Source organism: Saccostrea cucullata, unplaced genomic scaffold, assembly GCF_032062105.1.
Source record: "Saccostrea cucullata isolate Sc308-1 unplaced genomic scaffold, CSIRO_AGI_Scuc_v1 ctg17601, whole genome shotgun sequence".
Lineage (NCBI taxonomy): Eukaryota > Metazoa > Mollusca > Bivalvia > Ostreida > Ostreidae > Saccostrea > Saccostrea cuccullata.
In genome coordinates, this window is record NW_026921246.1 from 1 (window position 1) to 18,432 (window position 18,432).

The window sequence follows — 18,432 nt, forward strand, 5'->3', positions numbered from 1 at the left end:
TTATTTATTCCATGTTAGAAAAGGCTCCATTTTGAATTATATCTATGTATCCATGTGTATATTTTATCTCTGATGTAGCGTTGGTCAGCGACAGCTGGTTTGTCTAGCTAGAACTCTACTACACAAGACAAAGATCCTGATTCTGGACGAAGCCACGGCAGCCGTGGATGTAGAGACAGACGAACTGATCCAGAGGACGATTAAATCAGAGTTCAGTGACTGTACTGTACTGTCTATAGCTCATAGACTCAACACCGTGATGGATTACGATAGGTGAGTTACTGTCTATAGCTCATAGACTCAACACTGTTATGGATTACGATAGACGAGTTACTGTCTATAGCTCATAGTCTCAACACTGTGATGGATTACGATAGGTGAGTTACTGTCTATAGCTCATAGACACAACTCTGTAATTGATTATGATAGGTGAGATACTGTCTCCAGCTCATAGACACAACACTGTAATTGGATTATGATAATTATAAGTTTAGAGGACACTTAAGGTAAGGTTTGCATCTCCCTCCAACTCATATTTTTTTTAATATGCACACATGCTATATATCAATTTATTCACGGAGATTAGCTTCATTATTTAATATGATTTTCAAAGATATTGCCCGTCTCATTTTTTGAGTAAAAGACGCCAAATTTAACGTATTTCATATTTCACCTCGAATATTATTTTCATTGAAAAAATTGATTTATTTTATAAATTATCAAACTTTTATTATCAAAATGACCGGAATTAGTATAATTCATGCTTCTATTATTTAAATGTTTAAATTTCCTTTATCAGAAATGTGAAAATTTGGGTAAAAAAGAAGATTTTTCAATTTTCCTTGATAAAGTGAAACCGTTGCCATGGCAACAAAAATATAAAAACCAACGTTTTACATATCTACCGATTCCATCAAAATCCATGAAGTTATTAATTTGATCATTTTCATTAATTTGAACTAAAAAAATATGTATGTCCCCAATATTATTTCCATGGAAACAGGGGCTATATTATGGGTTCGGAACATAAAAATCAGGCTTTTTCTACAATTTTAAAGACAACATTGATATCACCTTGTCATGGTGAATGTTAAAGACTGATGTTATTTTCTATATTGTTTTTAGGCATAAATTGACCAAAAATATTCAAAATAAAACTCTTCCTGTGCTACATGATGGTCTAAAAATTTATTCCATGGAAGAACTGTAGTATTTATGACAATCTTTACATCTGAATATTCTGATGAAATTGTCCATGAATTATACTGCAACACCTTTAGAAGTACATATATATGTATATAAACATACTTCAGAATATGTTGCAACTAAACCAATTAAAAGCCTATGAATTTGACCTCATGCTGATTAGTTATTCCAACATGTAGTAACTTCTAGACATCTTTGTAGCAAAATATCTTTATTCAGTTATGGTTGGTGACTGTCATTATACATGTATGCCATTTTTTGAGTGAAATGTTGTAAGCATTGCATCCACGAAGCTGCTGTTTTTATAATTAAATTATTTCCTTACTTGGAAGAGTAGAAATGCTATCTTTAAAGTAATGTTTGTTTGCCCTCTCTTGACTCAGGGTAAAATTATTGGGTCAGTAGGTGAGGAAATCTTCAACAACATTTTTTAAGGGGGATAAAAGGAATAAAAAGAAAAAAATACTGCCCTGCATTGAAAAAAAAGTTTTCAGTCTGGTCATTTTAGTCAGTCGGTCTGGAGAGGCCGACAACCAAACATTTTTTAAAGATGGCCTATTTCTACACTTCATGGACATTAGCTCAATCATTGGATTAGATAGTCTTAGAATCTAAATTGAAATATCAGACAGAACAAAATAAAGATGAATTCTAAGTGACATCAATTCATACTTTGATAATGAGTTTACAGAGTACTTCTGATTTCAGAGAAAAGGCAAATTCTGCAAGATGACATAACACTGTCATTATGATAAATATTTGTCAAGAACAGGTAAAAAGAAACAATGCTACAGTGATAGATATATTTCCTTGATATCCATGAAATAATAGTTTAAATATAACAAAATTTTCTGCTTTTTAAAATCAAAATACTTGAAAAAAATTTAAAAGATTATAAATGTAAACAATTTTAAAATAAACTACATGTATTTGTGAAAAAAAATTAATTTCATTAGATTACTAAATTGGTCTTATCATTCCTACTAAATTAACAACCTTACAATTGCCAAGTGTCATGTTTTAAACTGTTACAGTAGATATAATTATACATGTTCATTGCAGCTTTATATACAAAACTCGTCAGTTTTCAGAAATACTTATTTGAGCATATTAGGTCCTGGTAAGAACAAAATTTAATGAATAAAAATATTAATCTTAATTGTTCATGTATTAATTTCCTTGCAATTTTACAAACCCTTTTACGAAATTTGTTACATGTAAGTATAGATCTAGACAAAAGCAACCTTCAATTAATACCTATGTATAGTATACATTTATTTTACTGAAAACAAATTCAAAGATGGACAAGCAGAGCATGAACTGCAATCATGGCATAATGATACACATCTTTTCTAAATATATGGAAAACAGCATGTATATACTAGATACGGATGTTGTTGAACATTAAATTTTCTTCTATAATCTATAGACATATAAAAATATGCATTGGGTATAACAAGTAGGAAGTTCTTCTCCAAATCTCCATTGATTTTGCTATGTCTGGTTCAACATCTTAGCTTGATCCATCCAACTTTCTTTAATATTCTTGAGCTGATATGGGATGACCTCTACTTTGATTGGTGGCACAAATCTTTTTAGGAAACACTGAAGTACTTTTTTTGGTTCTTATCTATTCCAATATTAATGACCCATGATCTGAAATCACATGTGTTCATTTTTACAATAAGATTTAAGGAATTGCATTTTTTGAATAGCATAAGGAATTGCACTGAGTTTCATTCACTCAATGAAATGAATAAATTTCCAATATAATGAATGAAGAATCAATATGAAATTATTGTAAAAATTACAGATTGAATTAGTGAAATTCAAATGCTTGATCAAGAAAATTAATGTTCTTGTCATGCACAATCTGTATCTCTTTTTATTAATTAGAAAATGGGATATTAATTAAAATCAAACCTCATTTAAAAAGGTAACTTGAACAATTGTATACCTGTTCTTAATCCCTGTTGAGATTCTGCTAGGCTAGATATTTGGACTGACGCCGTCGCGACGGCGTCAGTCCAAATATCTAGCCTAGCAGAATCTCAACAGGGATTAACCTGTTCTGAGGCCTAAACAGCAAGGATTTTATTTTTCATAATTTCTTGAATGAATGCATTTTTTAAATTTTTTGGCAATGTTGGGATATTAGTCACATCCTGACATCATTGTACCGTTTATTCATCGTTTTTAGTTAGTAGATCATTCATAACTTTCAGTAAAATGAATAGTTAAATAATTACCTGATGAAACTATCAACAATCAAACTGTCAACGTCATCATTGGACATGGTCAAATGCACCGTGACTTTTCGTCCCGGTTCGGACTGCATATAGCATAAATGTAATACTTTACAGGATACTCTCAGGTCTTTTCTTTTTTCTTTCCCATTCTCACTTAAAATTTTAGTGTAGTGGTGAAGCGAGAAACACACATCAGCACAATGCGTCAATGACTTTCTTCTGATCGGAATTACCGTGCAACTTGCCACGTTTCGTATCGAAAATAAACAAGTCCTCCTTTATTGGTTCATCCACATCCATCACGCTAATCTCAAAGGCTTCTAAGATTCCTATGCTTTGATTTGTTATAATACTTTGAATCGTCTTTCTTCTGAAAACGTCCTTCGTTTTTAGTCCTAACATTAAGTGAAAACAAACATCAAGTATGACAGAGGAAATTCGTTACGGAGACGCTTAGCATCTTTGGTTTAAATTTGCCTGTTTCAAACGCTTTGGTGATTCGCAAGAGTTATCTCCCTGTTAACGCAAACCTTACCTTAATTGGCAGTCTTATTATGAATTTTAATGTTTTATTTTTACAGAATAATGGTAATGGACAAAGGATTAATAGTCGAGTTTGGAGCCCCACAAAAACTACTGGAGGATAAATCCGGGGTCTTCTACAAGATGGCTAAAGCTGCTAACCTCGTTAATTAACATATCTTATTTAGAGTCATTACGATACTGCAAAATCACATATCAAATCCAATGAACCAATATATTTCCCTCAAACTGCGAAAATTTGACCTTCAAAAAATATGTGATTTTACAGTATTTTTGGTTCCTGTTTCTCAAAAAACGGATTTCTCAATAAACGGATATTCAAATTGTATTTGAATTTGAAATGATTTATGTTTAATCTTTTTACTTTAAATTTCTAGGATTCCTCTAGAAACTAACTGATTTTGAAATAATAATCAATTCACAATTATTGATTAATAAATAAAGAAATATATAACAATAATTAAATAATCGTTATAAAAAATCTACATATTTAATTTTCGAAATTGACGATAAAACAAGATCATTATTTCCCATAATTTTTTTTTTTAGCTCACCTGAGCCGAAGGCTCAAGTGAGCTTTTCTGATTACATTTTGTCCGCCGTCCGTCCGTCCGTCTGTCTGTCCGTCCGTCTGTAAACTTTTCACATTTTCGACTTCTTCTCAAGAACCACTGGGCCAATTTTGACCAAACTTGGTACAAAGCATCCTTGGGTAAAGGGAAAGAACAAAATACAGTGTTAGCAGTAATTCGCCGAAAAAAAATACGATATTTTAATCTTCTTTGTACAATTTTTTGATGTTATGCTTTGAAGTAAGGAAGATGCGAACTAAATTCTACAGGCACAAAAATGACGTAATTTTTAACTATGACGTCACTAATGCGCGCTAAACATGGAATGGTTGTGTAAAATCGTTAAATTATTTTGAAAAATGAGTATCTTTGCTGAAGTTAGACCCTTTCACATGCAACAACCACTTTTATACTCCGCATATAAGTTCATCATTACATATCGCAGTTACACTATTAAAATAGTGTTGGTTGTCACCTGTGATCAATATGAATTTTGCAAAAGTTAACATGCGGAAAAAGGATATTTTAACGACACAATTTTCCTGATATCGATAATAATGACGCATAATTGATACAGAATGAGATTTTCTGATTTTAGGTACCATCACTGAATATCGTAAACTATTAAAACCTATGAATAGGAATAAAATATTTTGAAAACAAAGAATAAATGGTACCTAAAGATGCCGCTTGTACTTTGTACATCATCTGCACAAGTGTATAGACTATAGTGTCCGTTGGTTGTACATGTAGTATTGAACAACAGTACTAAAATATCCTAGACCTTAATTCATTCGACAAAATAGCACAATAATATTTTTTTTAATTTATTAAAAAATTAATTTTAAAAAAATCGGAAATACCTCAGTATAATTATATTTTCTATGAGTCTTTCTCAATGTACATGTGTATGTAGTCTTACTATAGTCATAGTGTGACCTCCGAACAATAATATTACAACCATAAAAAATACAATAAAATGTATATGCATCGAATACGATAACCTTTTAATGTAACATTAATAGTATGGTCCAACTTTAAATATGTTTTAAAGACTTTTATTGTGAAAAATAAATATTATAATATTCATGATAATAATAAATTTGCAGTAGCTGATAGCAGTTAATTCAACAAAACAATACAAGTAAAAATAAATTGCCGAATACTACATAGATTAGTAAGAATATTATTTGTCCGGGCAGGGACAGGGGCCCACAACCAAACAAAAAAATGATTTATTACGAAATGTATATTTTAGACACAAAAGCCCCCACCCCCTTAAATCCGCCAGCTTTGCAGTGGCATGATATGCATATCAAGAAATTCAAATATTAATAGCTGAAGCATTAAAGAAAATTCTAGCAAATTAATTCAATATATGTATTTTTTTTCTTTAATTGAAGCGGCCTATAGTATAAAATTTTAACATCATTGTTCCATTCCAGGTGTGTAGCAAAGTTATCCTGTTATGGTTGCCTCTAATCATAATCTTCAGAATTTTTTTTTAGATTTTAGTTCTCTCACCATGGATCATTTAGATATCAAAATTTTGCCACCACTTTTTTCAGACACTGTATAAGTTTTTAACTCAATAATTGTCATTGACTCTCCCCCCCCCCAGCCCTACACATACTTTTTGTTAATGTGATTAAGGCTGACTGGATGTAATTGTACGTTTGATGTTACCTATAAACTTCAAAACCTACGAGGGAGGAAGGGAAAAATTAAACAAACGAAATCTTCGAAGAAATGAGTATTTACTCATTTATGAATTAAAATGCGGTCAATATTTGTAATCATGTAGGCTTATTGTTTCAAAATTAGTTTTAAGTAAACTTGTCACTTTACATGAAAGAATAGACTCTCAGAGGGTTCATATGTTGTCTATTTCTATATATGGAATGTACAGTTTTGCTAAAAGTAAACGAACACTTTAAAATATGTTGACTTTTCCGAGTGCCAATTTCTCCGAGACCTCCGTGCACGGTATACGAACTTGGGGCAGCCAAAAGTTGTAAGTTGTGTAACAAAAATGTACTGAGAGAAGATAAGTTTGAACTTGATTAATCCCCCTTCCAAATCAAACCGCTTGTCAAGATCTTTCAGGGTAAGTTTATTTTATTCTACCCCCGCCCCCTTTCAAAAGCAAAATACTTGCGTACGTCACTGCTATGTCGGCGATTTTCGTGAATAAGAGACAGAACATAACTAAATCAACTTGTATTTAATAATGAGGGATTGAATATGCATAAGATATATCGTTTATGATAAAATTTGTGTAATTTAAGGGATTTAATCTAGCTGAAATCATATTTTCCGTTTCGTTCCGCGTTTTAGCAACACCCGGAAAGGGGGATGCTAATTCGGTTAAAAAAAAGAAAGACTTGTACCCATGCTAGTGGAATTCTGAAAATCTTACAATGGTCAGTGACATCCAGCAGCTTTTGACCTATCTGATCAAGCTAAAGGCTTCCCTGCCCTTCATCCTTGGATTTTCAGAATAGTAGAGAGTCTTACAGATGAAACACAAACAGTCTTACAAAACCCTCCCGAATCTTTGTTACGAAGGAAAGCAGATCATCTTTGCAAGTTGTCATCAATAAGATAATTGTTTTGGATTGATGTACACAGATACGGGTATTTCAAAACCTAAATCCAGGTATATCGGATTCCTTAATGTCCAATAGCATACACAATAACATTTCTTAATTTGTGATCACGAAATTCATGTACGTAGAAAAAGTCGTATTTACTTTTTTATACTTCCACTATCTTTACTAAATATTAGTACGTTTTTATGTTTGATAAAATGCCACCACTTCATAACATTATGCATTTTGTACGATATGGCGTGAATTGGGACATATAAAGGAATTACATGTACAATAAGGAAATTCAATCTACTACTTCTGAAGGAAAAGCTCGCATCTCAATTTTTTTTTCGATAATAAAAAGTTTCAACACTCTTAGAAAGGGAAATACATATTCATGGCTGGGGGAGGGGGGTTAATGGGCCATGCAATTTATGAAAGACCTGTGCTTCCCGGGAAGGGGATTGCAGATAGTTGGTGTTTTTTTTTGTTTTTTTTTTTTTTTTTTTGCTCACTATATATAACATTAATTCCTTAAAATTACGAAAAGGTATGTTTGGGGATAGGGACTACTTAATTTTCTAAAGCATTTTTTTTCCAGTTGTGCCCATCCCCCTACTAAAATGACTTCTCATGGACCAATATATATATTACATGTTTAGTATATTCTTTAAGGTTATCCGATCCTCAGGTTCTGAAAATCAGGCATTGAGTAATTGAAAATGCTCACAAAGATGTCTCTAAATTCTCAAATTAAAATGTATTTACCCACGGTGTTTCTTTAAAATTCATCTTCAAATTTAATCATATTATATAGGGAAAATTAGTAAATCTCGAATAATTTTTCAGGAAATGCGATTTGAACTACCTACTGCATATTGTTTAATTGATAATTGATCAATAAATACATTTTAGGAATAAAAATTATAGGTATCCAGGCTTTTAAAGAAAATTGCATGAATTTTCAATTATTTGGACTTTACTTTCTCGTACTTACTTCCATTGTTTCATAATGCATAGTGTATGGAGTGTTTCCTTTCAAAGAAAACACTGTAAATCACTTCTAATTTCAAATAATGCATATAAACATTGGTAACTAAGGCTAAATTAAAAGAAATTTGATTTTTTTTAAATATGCAAGTTCTACTTCATTTTATGAGGTACAAATGTCAACTTTTTAAATAACGTTTGTTAAAACTTTAAAGAGCATTGAATCATACGTAGAGGCATAAAATGAAAATTGTTGCATGAAAAAATTTCAATTTCAAGCCTTATTTTAATACTTTTTGAATTAAATTATAAATTAAAGAGTTATCCTTCCTGGCTGAGGATCGTATATCCTTAAATACAGGAAATACTCGTCTGTATTGTATTGTACATTATAACCCTCCGGATTCTTTTCGTTTACTGTGAGAATCATACAAAGTCGTTCAATTGTCAGAAAAATGAAGATGCAAGGAAGCTGTGATCTATTTTTTAATGCTACATTCTTTACCAAGCGAAGAATTTTTGCGAAAAATAAAACAACAAAAAAAAGTGTCACCAGCAACTTAAACATTTTAAACCTATTAAAATATGCGAACACTGTACTAAATACATATATTTGGAATAAATATGTCATCGGCTGCTAGAAAGTGGGGATTCTCAAAAGAAAATCCATGAGCGATTATACATGTACTTATCCGACAAAATTGTCAAAAAGTATTGAATATGTAAACTTACGAGGGTTGTCCCAGAAAACGCGAACATTTTCAATATCTTTAGTTTCACTTTGACTATAAATCAAAAAAAATATACGAGTAAATCATTATCAAGTAGTCAGCTAAATAGTAAATCAATAATAGTTTCCGAACAGGTTTTATAACTTTTTTTTAAAGCGAATTGAAAGAATACCTGCTGTTATGATATTCAGTCTGAACCGAAAGTTCGATTTACATGTATACCCCCCTCGCCTCCCAATGCAATCCCCCTTCCAAACAAAATTTCACAACATCTACTGATAATTCATTTTCAGTCTTATTAAATATAATTTTACAGTCCTATGAAAACCAGAATATATTGTAAGGCATTTATAAATTATATGAACTCATTCAACTCATAATGGAGGGAAGGGGGGCATTTAAATTTCAAGTGTTCCTCTGTCACCAAGCAGGGTATAAATGAATATATCACAGAATACTATCAGTTTTTCATGTACCCATTATATAATTAAAAGTTTACTAGACTGATACTTTTTTTTAAATCAAGATCGAAATTTCTCGCATTCTTCTTTATATATTTTAATATCTTTATTAGCAAAATTGACCATTAGAAGGAGGAATTCTCCTGTATATACGTACATTAAATAATCATAGTCTTCCACGCTATTGTTCCAATAGATATAAATATTAATTTTCTATATAAATATTAATTTTCTAGACATTCGAGATTTTTCCAACTGTTTGTGCACCTTATTTACCATATGTTTGAGAATTGAACTTTTTTGGTACTAAGGACAGCCCGGGACACTCGAATTTTTCCATCAGTACATAATTTTCACTAGATTTTTCTCAATTAATTTCACAGAAATAGCTGATATTATTATACCCCCCGCTTGAAAAGCGGGAGGGTATATAGTAATCGTTAATTCCGTCCGTCCGTCTGTACGTCCGTCCGTCCGTCTGTTACGCTTTGGGGTACCCATCTCTTATCCGCAACTCCTCTCATACCACTGAATGAAATTTAATGAAACTTTCACAGAATCTTTATTACATATTGCCATTGTGCACCTCCTATTTTACTTTTTGATCCGACACATATTTTGGGTTTCCCGGCCACAGGAAAACATGGACTTTTCACCAGTTATAACCATATGGGAGGCGGGGGGTATCATTTAGTGAGCTCATCGCTCACAGTACCTCTAGTTTTTATTGAGACCTGCAATAAAATGAAAGTAAATATCCATGAGAAAAGAATTATTACAACCACGACTTAATTTCTTCAATATAGAATAAAAACTGTGTCCTAGCGATTAAGTTAAAATTTTCAGATTACGCTTATTGTACACGTTAAATGTACTCGTATGACGTCGCGTCAAAATTCTTCGTAAAATCTTGACGTTTTGCTATAAAAGGTACAGTATTGAGCGTTATTTTTGCAATGCATACATTTGAGACAGGTATATAAATTATATATCATTTAATTCTACAAATCCTAAGCTTTTTAAAATGTTTTGAACCGAGCAGGTCTGGCAAACGGCATTTTTTGGCCAATACCGTACTTTGTTCTTTAAATTGTTAAAATGAAGGGCCAAGTCCCCTCGCAAGGGGAGATAATCAAGAAAAGACAAAAATAGGGTGGGGTCATTAAAAAATCTTCTTCTCAAGAACCACTAGGCCAATGAAGCTTAAACTTATGTGAAAGCATTCTGGGGTAGTGTAGATTCTAAATTGTTCAAATCATGACCCCCGGGGGTTGGGCGGGGCAACAATGGGGAATAAAAATTTTACATAGAAATATATAGGAAAAATCTTTGTAAATCTTCTTCTCAAGAACCACTGGGCCAGAAAAGCTGAAACTTATGTGGAAGCATCCTGGGGTAGTGCAGATTGTAAATTGTTCAAACCATGACCACCGGGGATTGTGCGGGGCCACAATGGGGAATCAAAATTTTACATAGAAATATATAGGAAAAATCTTTAAAAATCTTCTTCTCAAGAACCACTGGGTCAGAAAAGCTGAAACCTATGTGGAAGCACCCTGGGGTAGTGTAGATTCTAAATTGTTCAAATCATGACTTCCAAGGATAGGGCGGGGCCACAATAGGGAATCAATGTTTTACATAGAAATATATAGGAAAAATCTTTGAAAATCTTCTTCTCATGTACCACAGGGCCAGAAAACCTGAAACTTATGTGGAAGCACCCTGGGTAGTGTAGATTGTAAATTGTTTAAATCATGATCCCCGGGGGTAGGGCGGGGCCACAGTGGGGAATCAATGTTTTACATAGAAATATATAGGAAAAATCTTTAAAAATCTTCTTCTAACGAACCACTGGGCCAGAAAAGCTAAAACTTATGTGGAAGCATCCTGAGGTAGTGTAGATTTCAAATTGTTTAAGTTATGATCATTGGGGTACGGCGGGGTCACAATATGTATTACAAGGGGGAAATCTGGTAAAAAACAGAATGGTCAAAGATTCTCAGGTGAGCGATTTGGCTCATTGTTTTCTATAAGAATTGTTTTATGCTCAAATATGTCTCGAGGTATTTTTTAGCATATAATAATTACTTTTAATTATTTTACTTCTATGAAATATTAAATATTCGTCTTATTATGCATAATCTTAATTCATCAATAGCTACTATTACCTTGTTTAGAGAAAGAAATACAACTATAACTTTCTATAAAAAAAAAACTTTCGATCTCACACAAAATGAAAAATTTAGGTAAAGTGGTCAGTGACAAAGACAATAGGAGTCATGACTTTATACCCCGAGTCACTGGTAAACTATCAATGCTTGGAAGTTCTCTCATAACAGTGTTAGGTTTTCGAGAACCATTTTCTTTTCTCGAAACGAAGTAAAAGTATAAAAAAAGCTGAGGACGGATTATAATTCTACATAATGAGACGAATCTCTTGATATCTATCATGAAAGTAAAATCAATAAAAGTAGATTTATATGAATAAAAATACTTTGAAGCATCTTCAAAACCGCTTTCATAAAATAAATGAATACAGTGTAATTTTAACCGTGTAGTTTGGGGTCTAAAAGATGTGTAGTTGATCGGACTAAGATTATATGAATGCTGTCATCTGCACGCATCTGAGGACCCCTTCGGCCTAATGTAACGTACATGTATGTACATGTAACATGTTTATGCTATGTTTCAGCTTGCGATGTGACAGTATATTAATTAAGTATTCTGAAACTTTTGTATCTAAAATGCATAAACATTACTATTTTCAATAAGTTTGAAAGCATTGTGAACCTACGACCGTTTTCGCTTTTCCACTGCTACTAAAACGTCATCAACACATTTCGAGAACGGCGCTCTTTACTGGTATGTTTGGGGACCGCTTTCGAGAATGTATCTATAGGCCTAATTCTGATATCGGCAATTTTTTAATGTTTTAAAATTTTTGTCGATTGGCTCTTTAAACGGAGTGCCATTGATTCGGCATTCCTATCGCTTTTAAAGGCGCGATCCCGTCTTCTTCAGCTCTCGATCTTGTCGATTTCACTTGTCGATTTTCTTAGGCCTATGTCCTAAATATCGTATTTTTGCACACGTCTTGGTCATTAATACAACACAGAAAGATTTTTCTATTTTCTATTTAAAAATGAATATAGTTAAACATGTAAATCATAAAAACTTGTTTGTAAATTGTTATCAATTTGAATTTTACGACATGTTTTAGTACGAAGACCCACTTGGGGTAAAATGATCAGAAGAATTCATCCTTAAAATAATGTATGTAGTTTTGATTTTAAAATCATCTATTTCATACTTCCAAGAACCGTTACATAACAAAAGCAGCAAATGTTGGTAGGTAATAACAACAATAAATTATTTCAAAGCATGGAAATTTGATGTTTTGAATATTGTCGATTTGATCGGTAGTATTTGCATAGAAACAGTGAAACAAGTTTACTCTCGGAAAATCCTAAACTGTAGATAATTATCTAAATCAAATGTTTTATAATTTTATTTTCAGCTGGATACACTCAAGCACAATCAAAACTATTTTAATTTACCCCCCACTATACTTTCTTCCGCGGCGTTGCCGATCGCATAAGCGTTGCCGATCGCGCGTTGACAGGGTTGTGAAGACGGAAGACCTCAATAAGAAACAGAGTAAAAACAATATGTTCCCCAACTTTGTTTGGGGAACATAATGAGTAAAAGACGATTTTTATTATATAACCGCATGTTTTTTTTTAATTAAGGAGTAAGGAATATTTGAAAAACATGAATCATACTATTGTGTTAAGATGAGTCATGAAACCCTGGTGATATATACTTCTTAAGACAAGGTAAGAGAAATGCGTGTATTAACGAGTATATATGTAAAGTAATAATTCAATTATCGTAATGCATCGGTGGATGCAAGCTGTGCAATATCTTAATTATTAACCCAGATGAAAAAATTGATATATACATCAGACATAATTGTTCTCCAGAAGCAGTGATCAATTTCCTAAAATGAAATGCTATTATATTATTTTTTAATTTGAGAGGTAAATGCTATAATACAGTTTTACTGTAACAGATTGCAGTCTGACAAATCGATTTCTTATTTATGGATTAATGACTAGTATTTAGAAATGTCCATGTTTGTAGATTCCCTGCTCACCTTGCTATTGTTGGTAGGATACATCGTAAGAAGATATGCATTTTGTTTGTTTGTGATCCTTGAGTGACCTCTGAACTTCATAATCTGGTGACCTCCTGGCTTTTGATTATGATGCTGAATGATATGACCGACATTAATACAACAGTGGACTTCTCCTGTCAGAAAAATTCACTATGGGTAAGAAATAAAGGAATAAAGGCCGTTAAATCTTTTTAAAAAAATAAACAAATAACTAAAAAGGAGTAAAGGACTAGGGCAATTTAATAATCTGTTGGTTTTTTTTTTAATTCCAGAATGATGATATATTTTCCGGGTCGGCTCCAAGATTCCCGGACTGTTTCCAGAACACTATCTTGGTATGGGTTCCATGTGGATTTCTGCTTCTATGCTCGCCTTTCCAGATAGTCAGCTTGTGTCAAAATTATGTCGGATACCCTCTGCCTCTTGGGATCAGAAGTGTTGTAAAAAGTGTGAGTAAAAATAATAAATTTCCTTTAATTATGAGAGAGAGAGAGAATGCGAAAGAGAGAGAGAAAGAGAGAGAGCAAAATTACATTTTTCTCAATGGACCATGAACTAGATACTAGTATACATGTGTAGCTTCCAAGTAGATACATGTATGTTATTAATTGGTTACTTATAATACATCATCCATAGAAGAATTCTTACCAAGAAAATCGCACCAAAATCCGAAATTATTCTAAGTTAGTACTTTTTGGTATTTCGCAAAATGTTCATAGTGCATTAGTTCCACAAATTAAATCAATAATTGACCATAAACAGAAAAAAATGTATTGTTTACCTGCATACTTTGCATTTAAGTGAAAATGTTGATAAATTGTACAGACCCTGAGACGTGCTACTACCCCACACGCTCTCTGCATGAACGGTACACGAACGCTACACGGTTTACACGAAACGCTTTGCACGAAAAGCTGTTCGGTTTACACGAAAGTCTGCACGAAACGTTTTGTACACGTTTCTCACACGCTTTGTACACGATTCTCACACGTTATGGCCTAAGTTTGGGTTTTATTATTAATAGATTTGTTACATTTCAATTTCTCTGAAATAGTGTATCAGCTGTTTAAATTAAAATCCGGTATAGTCGCCAGTAATATTTAAACCGATATAAATATTCAATACAATGACAGCTGTATTTAAAAATAAATAATTGTCAATCAATAATTTTGTATTTATTTAGCAAGTTGTATAGAGATGAAATGCGGATATTATCGTTTACATATAAACATTTTATTCGCTGGTTAAATCACTGCATTATGAAAATATGATTTTTATATATTTGTCATCCATTACAATATTTTTCTTGCAATTAAATATTTTTACACGTAAGGTTAAAAAATTCAACAAAAATTAAATTTCTTACTTCACGTAACTACAACTAATTTATTGATTTTAAATAAAATTGATTAAATTGCGTTTGATTTCCGTAGGCAGACTACTTAAATTTTGTTTTTTGTTTTTGATTCAATAATAACAGTTATCTATATAATTTATCCGACTAAGGATTAATTTAGTATACATTTTCATTACAAAATGTATATCACATGACAGTAAAAGCGCATTAACAAAGAATTCAGTCCACAATATGCCTTATTTGGCCTAGCTAATAGTGAAAATTTCAAAAAGGTATTTAGAATAAACGAAAGTGTCACTTATCAACCTCAAACATTGACTTATTTTACATACACAAAATTTTCTTTGTACCGGATATTTATCAGGGCAAACTAAACACTAAACAAACAGTGGATCGACGTTTTCCGGGAAAATTCCAAAAGTTAGCACATTTTGATTTAAATTTACACATATAGCACAGTCGTTACCACAAAATGATAAAACAGAAAATGAAATGTACAAGTCTGAAAAATGTTTTTCAGTGAAATGATTTTGCGTTAACAAGTGTACTCATGTTGAAAAAAAATATAAATTCCATCTTGCATGAAAATATTATCGTCTGTTATGATTCCTGGAAGAAATGCAAGAATATTGAAGCTGCAGTGATTTATGATCTAAAGAAAAAAAACTCCATTTCTAGGAAACATGCTGTAGAAAGGTAAGTGCATTTGATTCTTGTTTCTACAGTAAAATACACATGATTAATATAAAATAATGAATAAATTCCCAATGAACAATTTCCCCCCAAAAGTAGCGAACATTGCAGTTTTAAGTAATCGGCAGTATGTCACTCTTATTCTTAAACTGGCTGAAAAACTGTTTCCCGATTAATTAAAACATATTTGCATAAAATTCCCCTTTTCAATCATCTTTTCATCGGTTTTTCACTATAAATCCAAACTGTCATTTTATTCCTGTTTTCGCACTCTATGCGGGTAGTGCTTTATATTTTTTACAAAATCCTTTTAAAAAGGCTTTATTATACAATCGAAGAAATTTTAATAATAAAGAAAACTTTTAATATGTCAATCTCTTTTATTAAAAATGTAAAAAAAAAAAAAAAAAAAAAAAAAAAAAGATTTATTGTTTATCCAAATGAAAAAAAATACTCTTTACTTAAAGTAATATACGCCGTATGGATGCCGATTTGTATGTGAAACAAAATGATTAAATGATTTGAAACACATAAAGTGTAATGAAAAAATAATATTTCCACAAAATTTAACTATAAAACTCGTTGTAATAACAGAACAATAAAGCAATATCTGCAATCAAGAATTCAGTCTTTTCATGAATATTGATAAAGGAAAAACAGTAGGTCTAAATATAGACACGTATGTCCACGGGAAATTATAGACAACGAGGCACGTTGCATTTTGACAACGATTATTAATAAAAGGTTAATATGCGTCATAACAGAGTATAGATGGTTGATACTGATTACATTTAAAGATAAGTTATATTAATAGTAACACGCCATCCATGTCAAAAGTGAGTTGTATCTCAAAGGGCTTACCTCGTTTTCTTGACGCCGTGTTTGTTTATCAATCTAAAAGTAGCGACGGCGTCACGTGGTGGATTTACTTAAAAATAGACATTATTCTCCTTGCAGGATAATAAATAATTATAATTTGATAACTTTATAACGAATTTTATTTAAATGGTGTAATTTACAGCATTTTCGTAACTTTTATTGGTAAACAAAATATATAAATTTCCAGCCGTATTTTAAAATGGCGCACGTTATAAAGTATATTACTTTAATAGAAAATCTTCAAACAATAATTGAAAAAAAGGAAGGTAAAGGGCGGTAACTCATTCAAGGATGAACAAACACTGCAGATTCACAGTACATGCATGAACTTGATAAAGAAAGGGAGCGTATAAGGCGAGGATAATCCCCCGCTCTGAGACAAAATGTTTCTCAATTTTCAAAATTCACAGAAAAGTTATATTTTTCTAAAAACATGTTCTCAGTAATTTCATCTTCAAAATATTTTATCATTTTATTTTACTGAACGACTTATTATTTGATATCTTTATTTCAAAGTTGACAGTTAAGCATATTTAGTGGAAAATAGGTTTATTAGAGCTATATAAATTGAATTTTGATCATGAATGGGTCAAGTCTCCATTTTTCATTAACGCTTAAATGATGGAAAGGTAAATGTGAAATCAATTTCATTTGTCCAAAAAATGGAATCTGAACCCATTTTATATGAAAATCGAAAATTTCTGAAAAAATTTACGCTTCAACAAACCCGTTCATTTAAATCACACTGACAGACGTCGATAATGCATATACTGCGTAGCGTAGTGGTTAAAGCGGTCGGTCTTAGACGAAACCTTGTGCTATGGAGAGAGTTCGAATCATACTTTAAGCTTTTTCTTTTTTGTTTTCACATATCTTATAAACATGAGTGAAAAATAAACTATTAATAAAATATTAAAACAATGAAATACAGAATTAAATGTGTAAAAGATGATATAAACAATTTAATTATGAAAAATGTAACTTTTAGAATTGAAAAATGTGTTTTCTCAGAGCGGGGGATTGTCCTCGCCTTGTACGCCTCCATTCTTTGAATTTCAACACGAATCAAACATTAATGACAACATCTATTAATTTAAAAAATAGATGAGTTTATTGAAGAAAGACAGCAGTGATTGTTATACGGGGGAAGGGCGACAACTTGCATAACTGCAGAGTAGCTGTATAGCGAGCCTCTAGTGGGCGGGGGAAAGTGGCATCATATATAACGGGTTATCAGACTAAGCTTCTTTCTTTCTGTTAACACCCTGCCCTCCAGATACAGTGGAAAGTTAAGACAAAGAATTTACAAAAAGAATTAGTTTCGACAAAAAATTCCCTCCACACCAACCCTTTATAAAATAGATGTTAAGTAGTAGAATACATAGTATGAATTGTATTTGTTTTTCTCTTGCTGTCGCTTCTTTGGTTGTTTGTTTCAGTGGAAGTTCTCGGACGTCTGCCTTCACTATGAAGAAATCGGCACGGAAATAAAAAGACGAGAGGGATTCCATGGGGATGGTTCATATCTTGGTAGTGGACTTCCAACGGACTTCTATCTCTGAGGATGGATCCTTTTTCACACGGGTTAAACGGATTGGCGGATTTCGGATTGCGTGGCACCTTTATTATTATCAAGAAAAGAAAATGAACATTTGCTTAAAATTCTCCCTTACCAAAGTAAAATTATTGCAGCAATATTGCTGCTTTATTGCGGCAACATTGCAGCAATACCTTTTTGTCACCAGAAACAAGCTTTTTGGGTTAGTGAAATATCACCGCTAGCTGCAACAACTTCTGGTGATATTCTGGCAATATTGCCAGAAAAAAACTTTCTGGCAGTATTGCCAGAATGTCACCAGAAGATCTAGATTTACCCATTAGGCATTTGTGAGCATGCTCAGGCATTTACTTCCTCTTTTTAAATAAAATGGAGGGAATTCAAAGGCAAGCATGTTTTGCTTCATTATTGAATGGAATCAAGTT

The 18,432-nt window shown here is 32.1% G+C and overlaps 1 protein-coding gene across 1 annotated transcript; it reads left to right on the plus strand.

The window, feature by feature from the left end:
• Positions 1 to 78: 78 nt before the first annotated feature.
• LOC134259573 (multidrug resistance-associated protein 1-like) lies at positions 79 to 4,283 on the plus strand (the record flags this gene model as incomplete). Its single annotated transcript, XM_062742182.1, has 2 exons — positions 79 to 273; positions 4,037 to 4,283. Coding segments are annotated over 2 exons (310 nt in total), but the record flags the coding sequence as incomplete, so codon positions are not given.
• Between the last annotated feature and the right edge of the window lie 14,149 nt (positions 4,284 to 18,432).